General features: G+C 35.2%; 2 protein-coding genes across 2 annotated transcripts; one reads left to right on the top strand and one right to left on the bottom strand.

The window, feature by feature from the left end:
- The first annotated feature begins 1402 nt into the window (after positions 1-1402).
- Positions 1403-3073, top strand: LOC106314055. Its single transcript, XM_013752002.1, has one exon. It carries the CDS (start codon positions 1403-1405, stop codon positions 3071-3073), a length of 1671 nt encoding a protein of 556 aa, XP_013607456.1.
- Positions 3074-8538: 5465 nt separating this feature from the next.
- On the bottom strand, positions 8539-10769 carry LOC106317070 (probable glycerol-3-phosphate acyltransferase 3). The gene is made up of 2 exons (XM_013754929.1): positions 10050-10769; positions 8539-9555 (listed from the first exon to the last, which is right to left on the bottom strand). The coding sequence occupies exons 1-2, from the start codon at positions 10725-10727 to the stop codon at positions 8674-8676; spliced, it is 1560 nt and encodes a 519-aa protein (XP_013610383.1). The 5' UTR covers positions 10728-10769; the 3' UTR covers positions 8539-8673.
- Between the last annotated feature and the right edge of the window lie 503 nt (positions 10770-11272).

Here is an 11272-nt window from a genome sequence, read left to right on the forward strand (position 1 = left end):
GCAGATCAAAATATGGTGCAGAAAAACCCATACCGAGGATTGATTCTCTTCTTTCATGTGAGAACGGCCTTGGTTTTCGTTTACCAGCGCGTAGGTGGTCTGGTGGTACCATTATGTCAATTCTTTTAAAGTTGTTGCTTTTGGCATGAAGTTGTTGCTCTCGCATAATACTGTTTTGATTGCTTAGTCAAATTAATCTCATTCATGAAGTTGTTGCTCTCACATAATATTGTTTTGATTGCTTAGTCAAATTAATTTCATTCGTATATTTCCAATATTTTTTTCCTATATGCATTCAATTACTTACTTTTTTTTCTCCTAAGACTGAAAAATAATAAAATTATTACCATATCATATAGATTTTTTTCTTATCATGTTTGATTTCTTTCTCTTTCTTTAATTGATATATAGTTCCATATATCACTATAACTAGTCATAAATTCTTCCATATAATGAATGTTGCACTTCAAAAAACAATATAATGTATTTTCATTAGTTCTAGATATAAAGAGTGAATTTATCCTTTTCACTGAATCTAATTCAGAAGTGAGAAGAAAAAAATTGTTGTATAAATTCAGAACAAAGAGAGTTTTGTTTGCCCTTAAGATCTTCTATCGAGATCTTGATTAATTGGTGAGATTTATTGTAATTTTCTAAATATATATTGGTATTGCATATGTCATCTTGATTTTATTTTAATTTAATTTAATAACATATTCTAAATTTATGTATTTTGTAAATCCTAATTCATTCGATTTGTAACATTCTTTCTTCCTAGGGTTTGAAAACTCTGTTTATAATGTTTTTTTTAACAAAAAAATTATGAGTAAACTATCAATCTACCTTTCTAAGATAAAAATTTATATAATAAAGACACGAACGATTTTGAACCAAAAAGATATAGAAACAATATAATGTTATCTCATTTTCATTCCTATATACCTCAAATTAATGGTTTTCGCATATTGGCATTCAATTTCGATTTAGTTTGAGTTTTTCTGGTTTAATAATAAATCATATTCAATAGTATAGTTTTATTTTTTATTCAGTTTGTTTAATCTTCCATGTTTATAATTTAAAAAAATAATGAAAATAAATATAATCAATTTTTGAATTAATACTATAATTTTATGTATATTTTGAATATTTGATATAAAATAATTGATTAAGTTTTATAAAAAGACTATCCCTAGCCTTTCTATTTAATTATTTCACATTTTTTTATTTTCATGTCGTTTTATATAGGTATTTAAATACAAAATGAGTCATATTGTTATCTAAATACAATAAATCAAATTAAATAGCCTAATAAATAAAATAATCTATTAGTTTTGGTTTTAAATTTATAATCAAACTCATTATACCCTCTTTGCTGCTCTTTCAGAATCATCAATAGAGACTAATGAAGGGGACTGGACGGTCGTATTTCAAACCCACAAACTTTGAGCTCCTCAACATCCTTCACTGGAGACTCGTTAGAGGCAAACGATGTAGTTTCATAACCGACATGCAGAATCTGTACGAGAGAGCGCCGTGGCTTCTACAGCACGTAAGGCATGTTAGATTCCGCGAGAACGAATGGTTTTACTTCGTCAGGAGGAATAAACGTCCAGGGAAGCAAAAAGCTGATTCGACGAGACCGAGCAGAACGGTCGGTGAGTCAGGTATATGGAAGACGAGTGGTGTTGTGGCTCAGATAAAGAATCAAGATGGAGCTAACGTCGGTACTAAGAGGCACATAAGCTTCAAAGCTAACAGTGCAACAGTGAAAGATGGGATCACAACTGGTTGGACGATGCATGAGTTTGTTTTAGATGAACCGTGGTTTCAAGAAGTGGTTCTGTGTAGAATCCGGTTTTGTAAGCGTAAAGACAATGCTCAATATGCTCCAAGATTCTTACCTATTGTGATTGGACGTGAACGGGGAGACAGTATTCATCATGGTGTTGCTGCTGCTGGTGAAGAACTTCAATACTTGGACGCTCCGGTGGAGACTCATGAAGCTCAAGGCATGGAGCAGTGGACTGGATCTTGTTCTCGCGAGGTTGTCTCATACTTGTCTCGTCAACAGATTATGGTACAAGACTCAAACTATACAATATTGAATGGAGGAGGTATGATGCAACATCAAGACTTTGGGTCCTATGGTCAACACTTCTCAGTGAATGGAAGCATGGAGAAACACCAAGACTTTGGTTCTTATGGTCAGCTATCAGGAGAATGTTTAGGTCAGCAGCAAAATCATATTCTTGCAGGACAAGCAATCTATGTCTCACATATGGAGGACCACCAGCAGCAACGCCATAACCTTTTTGGGGGACATGTGACGGGTCCTTCACACTCGGCTCAAGCCATGGAGGAGGAGGAGGGGGAGGAGGAGCAGCAATGGAATGGATATTTTGGTCCATACTCGGCTCAACCATATGATCAAGGCATGATGGAGAATCAAGACTTTGGCTCTTCTGCTTTAGGTTTGGCTCAAAATCATCAGTGTTTGGGACAGAAAAATGATCTCTCAGCTCTTTCAGAACTTGCTGCTCAGCAACAACATTTAGGAGAAGGCTCAAAATTATCTGGCCCTTCACAGGTTCCAGTTATGATGAATCAAGCTTTGGATCAGGAGGAGCATCATGTTCCATGGTCGGCTCAGCCAAATGATCAGTATAAAGGACAGAACAATGACCTCCCAACGGTTCCTATGGAGACTCAGCAACAACAGCATGAGAATGTCATTATAAACTCAGCTGTGCAGCTACATCTTGAGGCACAAGACAATGTTCCTTTGATAAATGAATCCATGGAAGCACAAGCCACAGATCTTCCAGTGAACCAAGGTATAGATGCGTCACATGGAGGCATTGTGGGCTCTCTTACTTACAGCGAATTGTATCAAGAATTTCTTGGAGAGGAAGAGATGGGTTCAGAGATGGATAACATTTGGAATGACTTTTTGAATGAGGAATGGGTTCAAAAGCTTGGAAAAAACACACCAGAAGAAGAAGCTGAGTTAATGGCTGATCTCACAAACTGTGAAACTTTTGAGTCTTTCTTGGACTCCTTATTGCCCAACTAACAATGTAGTCTAAACTTCCTTATATCATTCATGGATTCATGACTCATTAGAAGTTTGAATAAACTAAAAACTTTTGTATTTTTGTTATTTGGGTTTGACGATATGTCCATTACATCTCTGTGAATGTCAATTATACTTGCTGAACCGGACCAGTATTTTTCTTTTGGAAAAATGTTAAATTTATTCAAGTAAAAAAAATGTTTTTATATTTGTTGTTGCATTGTGTCTTAAGTTTTTGTTTAGAAATAAAGTACTAGCTTTTCTCTATCTCTTATCAAACCATCTCTATAGCCCTTTCTCTATCTTGTGTCAAACCGGACCAGTATTTAGTATGGTTGGTGAATGAAACAAAGCACTTGTGTTGTTCTCAGAGCTAAGTGCGCTGAAATGTACAAAGCTGGAGTTTCAGACAACATAGAAGCTTACATTCTATTTACCTTAGCAGGATTTCTATGGTTCTCTCAGGACAGAACCTGGTTTGGCTTCACCATTGCCTCTCTTCAATCCCTTACCAAATCTTTTTGTTTTCTAGATAAGAAGTCTTAAAGATTGACATAACATAACTTGACAGATTATTTTATCTGTGGTACTAACAAGAAGCAAACATAGAGATCTTTGGCCAGGTGAAAGAATGTTTATACTCACATGCATCTTCCCCAAGCAAAAACCATACGCTGTTCGTTTATTTAATACAGGAAGTTTTTAGAGAATTTTTTTGGTTCCAAATTAAATTATGGTTTTAATTTTTAATGTAAAATTTATTAATTTTTATGTTATATGGCCATTTTGTATTTTGCAGTCTATTTTATTATTGGTTAGATTGTGTCAAGATTAATAACTAGTAATATTTTGTTTGCACAAGCTTAAAATTACGTCTAATAAAAAAACGGATGGAAGGATTGGTGGACAACTAACATGCTACTTTTGTCTACACACCGTTCTTGATCAACCTTGCGAGATGGCGCTAGTAGACTAATAGTGATGTTGACATTATAAAATGATATTAGCTCATACATAAAGCAATTATGTTTTCTACGTATATAGTTTCTCTTTGAGTATCCTATATATTCCCATCATCACTCTGACAGCTAGTGCTCCTATAACATACAACACTAGTCAACATAAGTTCAATACGTAACATAACATGTGAATATGATTGCACCAGCACACGTTCTCTAAAAGGGTAACATAAAACCAAATAAAAACTCACTAACTACACCTAATTTGTAACCATCAACTTCTTTGATCAAAATTTCATTACAATCAAAAGGCTATAAACAAGAACAGAACTAGATTTTTCCTGTCTCAAACTGATCAGTGATAGTTTCCAACAACTTAAACCCAAAAAAAATGTTTAAATCAATCTTTGTGAAAACGACCATTAAAATCTGACCTTGAAGTTTGAGTGAAACCCACGCCATCTTCACCGGAGACAACGTCGACGTTCTCATATGAGATGCAACGGATGCGAGAGATGAAGCCGTGGAATCTTGGAGCTTCCAGCTCCGGCTATGGAAGTCGCGAGCGCCGCCATCATCGTCGTGGCCACCAAACAAAAAAAACGAAAAATAAAATAAAATATAAATTGCAGACTGAGTCCTTTAATTTTAAAACCTCTTTAATTATAAAATTGCTGACCGGTCCTTTTAGGCTATGATTGTTTGGTACATCTAGCTATATATTTTAAGAGTAAAACACATTTACTCCCACTTCGGCTAGTTTGTAGCCAATCAGATGAAAAAAATTCCACTTAACTTTTTGCTTGTCACTGTTAAAATAGAGTAAATTCGTTTCTTTCTTCTCTCATGGTTTTTTTTTTTTTTGTCAGCTTCTTGTCTCGTGGTTTATGGAGAGAAAACATGTCTTGCGCTGGTTTTAATTTCTTCTTTTTTTTTATTACAATTTTTACTCCACTAGTTTTTTTTTTTGGACAAACCTCAATTTTATAGAATCTTACTCTCCAATAATGGAGAAAATGTTCACAAAACATGATAAAATAGCCATCATGGCCAAAGAAAGAACTATTACAAGGAAGCAAATACAACAAATAAAGATAGGGACAAACACCACGCTTAAACAACCAATGACGTAAAGTAGTCCTCTAAACTCAACGACCATCAAGCTGAAAATTGAGACGAAGCCTTGGGAATTAACGACCACAAAGAGTGATCCCGAGATTGAAACAACATCAAGTGCACAATTAACAATCCTTAACATGGCTAAACCGCCTTTGATTAGAACTTCAGTATTTGAAGTATCTCTAATCTCTAACATTGAACTCCCTGCACCAAAATCACATAAAGAAGTTGATGAAACCGGGAGAAAAACAAGCTCCATAATGAAAGAACTTGGATAATAGACGTCCGATAAAACCCGATCCACGGGATGAATGGAAATGTAGAACATTAATCCATCAAGCTGCCATAGCTGAACACAAAAGGACTTGAATACCACAAAGGTATAACTGCATAAAACAGTAAAAGGACTGCATAATGCAGTAGAAGGCCGCACCAACATGAGATACATACACGAACCATGAGAAAATCCAAGATACCAAACCAAAGATATCAACACATCAGTGAAGCATAAGTTTGCGAATCTCTGAGATAAACATGCAGGAAGTAAACGCTTGGAGGCTAAGCTTGTGTCACCAACAGACACAAGAGAGACAATACCAACACTGATCACAAAATCCATATTCAACAAAAGAGATTCTAGATCTGGAGATTTGGAAATCTTTTGAGAAAAGGTTAATGTGTCGAAGAGCATAAGGAGCACGAGATGGAAGGGTGAGTCAGGTGGATCTGACGGTTCTAGAAGAGAGGGAGCTTCAAGCGGCAAGTGAAGAGGCGTACACGGCGGCGGATCAACAAGAGGACGGAGCTGCGGCGGAAAAGACGGAAGACGGAGCCGCGGCGGAGGAGACGAACACATCAACGGAGCCATGAGAATGGTGAGCTGCTTCAAAAGGTAGAAAAGTGAGGGACCAAGCTGAAACTGCAGGGAGAAGCCATGGAAGCGGCACCTAGGGAAATGGGCCAGAGAGAGTTTCTCTCTTTACTCCACTAGTTTTACTCTCATTTTCTTTGTATTAATTACTCTGAGTTGCGCTGTTCGACACCGATCACACTCTTATTTATAAAAGCTCATTGATTTATAAAACGGGTGGACCCAACTAATGGGCCGATAGACTTAAATAACAACAACTTTCATCCTTAGAGCATTTTTATCTGGGGATACTAGAGGATTTCTTAGCGTGTAGGTCCTACATAGGACCCACTTTTTTATAAGAAACCAGTTATAAAAACTACTAAATAGTAGTCGGTTCTTAAGGGTTTCTTACATTGTTCGCGGGCCCCACTAACACGTGGCGGCTCACGATTGGTTTGTTTTTTTTTTCTAAATTTGGAAAAGTAAAAAAAAAAAAAGATTAAGAAACCCCATTGGGATAATGTTGCTCTTATGACCCAGTCCATTAATACAAGAAACAACACGTGTCAGTTACCATTTCGTATCTTTCTTTTTGAGTATCAAATGTTTGACTTTTCCTCTATATGTGTTGTGGCCAATCAAATCATGTACACGTGTCGACACATTTGTGTTTAGCCAACGCGACAGTGATGGCCACCACCACCGTGGAACATATCTAAATCCGTATGCTCCATATGGGCTACAGACGAAATGATTTCTGCTGTACACAATATTTATTGTTTCAGAATATTATAACATGCTCACTGAGTTGTAAGATTTTTTAGATATTTTTTTTTGTTCCACGAATATAGATTTTCTATATTGTTAAGGTAAATTTTTATACTTTTGAAAAACATTAATTGAAAATGTTTGAATTGATTAAATTTCATTGGTGGAAAGTTATTGGAAATTGTATAATAAAGTAAAAAATAAATTAAATTATAAATATTTATTAAATTCTTAATAAGGGTGCATACTCTAGAGAATCTTACTTTCTGGAACAAAGGGAGTATCATATTAACCACCTATCAAAATGGAATTGACTCAAAAATACTATAACTATTATACAATCTATATACAATTTATCTTTGTCAACAGTACTATAGAATTTGTTTCTCTTTTTTTCAGAACAAATCCACCATTAATATAATTTACAAAATACATGTACATAAATAAGAGAAATTGAAACAACTTTGATGAAAGTATGGAAAGCAACAAGTCTTATAAGTTATAAGTTATAACTAACAACATGTTGTGTCCCTTTTTCAAATATTTAGGTTGGTCTTTCTGTTGAAACTTCAAATGCATTCATTATTACATTGACTACAAAAGTTTATTGAAATATTGTCTCTCTTTATTTGAACAGTGCTAAAACAGGAATTCATAATAACATAATTGATTTGCAAACTTTTGTAATGCAAGTGTCCATTGACTTAATTATTTGCTTGGAGTACATAAAGTTCTTTATTTCACTTCACATGCTCACATGGTTTACTAACCCCCTTAGTGAGCGTAAAACAAAAGGTTACGTTTTAATATACTATAATACATATAACTATTTTACCAACGAATATATACCAGGTTTATTAAAAATTTGCTCACGTTAAGCTTTTTTATACTTTCTAAAATCAATTAGAACTGCTTCACAATAATATTACAGTCTTTTTTTGCTGTGATTTTTTTTTTTTGTGAGAGCAGCGTAAGATTGAAAACGACGTAAGCTTAAAGGTAAAATGCATTTAAAACATTTCTGCCCGAGATTGGAACAAAAGAAAGACAAGCATGTCGTTGGAGCGATCATCCTGCATAGAATGTAGATAGCTTATCCTGAATTAATCATCTTATCGATAAAATGATAATTACTTTTAATAAAAAAATGAACATGATAATTCTAGTGAACAATGAACCTACCTGGACAGTTTTTATTTCTTTCACGGCACTTCAATTTTTTTAATCTTTTGCAGAGAGGTGCAATCAAACTCGTATTCAAAGAGTTTGCAGAAATGGCAACGTGAGTGACGTTGACGAATCTGCACAACTATAGGTACAGTTATACCAACCATTCATATTTATATATACACAAGGCCGTATCTACTTGTATATATGATTTAAATTTGTTTGGTTACATTATTTGGGCTAGACCGTTATTTAAACATTTATGATGCATGTGCCTACCAATACAATGCACAAATTTAACAACTTTACGACGTGTCCGGATAAATATAAATGATTGCTAAATAATAAATAATTTGCCTTCTATTTTTTACTATTATTAGGCATTGTGGACCATTGTTTTATAAATGTACAACAGCGGCAAAATCAAAATCATCTATATATATTATGAGCAGGGCTATTTAAGAGGTCATAAACAAATTTAATATTAATTTTAATTTTTTTTTTTTAAACGAAGAATCAAAACAAATGTTTCATCCATGTCCAGAAACATCATTATAATATCAAACTAGAAATATAGTATACAACTATACATTACGAGAAATAGAGAGCACATACATTTACGTTACATTATTTAAAAACATTTACGTAACATATAATAATGTATAAAAAAAATCAATGAAGCATTTGGTTACTTTACACCGAAAATTACACACTCAAATCCTGAAAAAGATAATTTAATTTTTCTTCACTACGCCATTATTACCAGCCAATATCAAATACTTGTCTTTTCTAGTGAGATTGGTGCATTCAAAATCCAACGCCTTCCCAATCGCGCTCTGAACATGATTAGCCACTTCAAACTTTAACTTCCCATCAGGATCTTGACACGTGACACCGGAGACAGGGTCAAGAAACTGGACTGTGTAGGTTGGATAAGGATCCATGAGGAAGAAGAGCGGGTCAAATGCCTTAAGGCCACTTGCCGTTGTACCATAGAAGAAGGTTGCGGGTGACGTAACTGCCACGGGAACGATGACGTCACTGATCTCCGCGAACAAAGGACTAAACCTTAGCAAGTAAGGTTCTCTACAAGTGGTTCCTTCGGGACAAACCACGAGATCCCCTTCGGTCAATAGTTTCTTCATGGCTTGTCCGTCGCTGACACGATCACGAGTCAGTCTAACGGTTTTGATGGGAGCTAGAATCTCCGAGACTCTACTCAAACTATACGTTACTGTTTTGATGTTTTTCTTTTTTAAAGAGAATCCAACGTATAGAGGGTCCAACAAAGTTCTGTGGTTACACGCAAAGAGACAACCTTTGCGTTCACTAGAGTTTAACTTTTGAGATGAGACTTCGTCGATCTCGAAGGTTAGTCTGCAACCGGAGAAACATAGGATTGGGATTGATAATGTGTAAGGGATACAAAGAGAGACAAAGAGTCTAGCTGCTGCGGCTAAGACTGCGAATGGACCCCACATGAACAAGGCCAGAGTGTTCATTGGGGTTGGTCTGATTGCGAGACGACCATCATGAAAGAACAGTGGTTTAGGGTATTGGCTTTTTGGTAGGGTTTGCCAGGTTCTCTTGTCGGATCTCTTCACAAAATAAATCTCCTGTTAAAAAGAGAGAAAAATACAAGACAGTCAGTTGAAATTTTTTTTTTTTTTTTTTTTTGAAACATAACAGTCAGTTGAATATAACATGAAAACAATGAATGAAAATATCTAACAATATCAGTTTTTTTAAGTAATGAAAATTCAAAACCACAAGTTGTAGTCATGGCTAATAACTACGTCTGCAGATTGTGTCGTCGCTTCATATTCGTATTTAATGATATAAGAGGCCATGATCTGTTTTTGTTGCTTTCTATGTTTATATTTCGTATTTGCTATTAATAGAAATATAATGTAAGGTGTGTCTCTCTCAACCTCACCACTTTTAACTATTTATATGCTAATGTCGCTTTTACTAATCGGGTATGAGTCTAACAAATCATACTATTATTCTCTTCATGGATATATTCTTTTATATCTATATGTCCTTTTCATTTATGCGTCATTATAACATAATACATGTTGAAGAAATGAAGATAAATAAAAATACGGACCTGGCAAAACTGAGAGAATAGATATCGGTGCAGAGATGTGTTGTAGGAAGTGATACCAATAACACGACCAGTGTTTAGTTTCTCTTTACGAACCAAATCATCAAAGACAAGATCATGTTTGGTCTTATCCTCCATGATTCCTAAGTAATAATCACCAACGACCTTCATTTCTCTACCCACAACAACTTCAACCTCCAAGTAATCTCTCAAGAACCCTTCGATCATAACTTGAGGAAGGTCATAACTCACGACGATTCTCTTCCCTCCTTTCCTTAATACTTTGAACATTTCGAGCCCGACATCTTCTAGGAAATGTTTAGGCAAAACAGCTCCCCCCGCTCTAAAACCATCTTTCTTGATCCCAAAGAAACTCACCATTACCATCACTTTCACACCCATCTCGTGGCTCAACATCAAGGTTATCAGTGGGTAGAGAATGAAGAGGATAAATGACCTTATCACCCCTCCCGCCTCGAACGCTACTAGCATGAAGTAAGGGAAGAGAGAGTCGGATTTGAGAAGAGATCTTTCCAAGTTAAATATCAATGTGTCGCGTGATAGGTCAGACTGAAGGAGAGTAGAAGGGCATTTTTGGTATTTTGATTTAGTATTCCGCCGGAGGATAAACCGGTAAAAGAGAAAGACAAGAGATTGAAAAACTGAAATCTTAACTGCCATTTTGTGTGTGTTTGCAGAAAGCTTTTTTTGCTCTATTTGTGTTTGGTTTTGGACAGTGCATGTCAGAGAATAGTTGAGGGGGTATTTATATAGCAAGATCATGACGAAGCTACCCACCAACGTGTTGAGTATTAACGGGAAAATGCCATTGATTGTTAACGTACAGCTTGCATGATTATACATTAAATGAGATTATCAAGTGAACATGTGAAATAGTATATTTGAAAAGTATACGTACGCGTGTCTGCGTCGATAATTTTTCTTTGTCGCATATGTGTCAAAAGCTTTTGGTTATTTTTAGGGTTACGTAAAATAACACGAGTTGTGTATAATCGGAGGTTAACACACATATGTACGTGACTACAAGTCTTGTTCCACTTGTGTGTATTCAAATGTTATCATCATTTTTAAACGGAGACGTCGTTAAATACATCATATAGTATGTTCTTTTACATATACCAAACGATAAACTATGTGATGGAGATCCGTTTAATATTGCGTATTATTCTCTTGGAATGCTTATTACGCATTTAAATTTCGAACTA

Source organism: Brassica oleracea, chromosome C9 (genome assembly GCF_000695525.1).
Source record: "Brassica oleracea var. oleracea cultivar TO1000 chromosome C9, BOL, whole genome shotgun sequence".
Taxonomy (NCBI): domain Eukaryota; kingdom Viridiplantae; phylum Streptophyta; class Magnoliopsida; order Brassicales; family Brassicaceae; genus Brassica; species Brassica oleracea.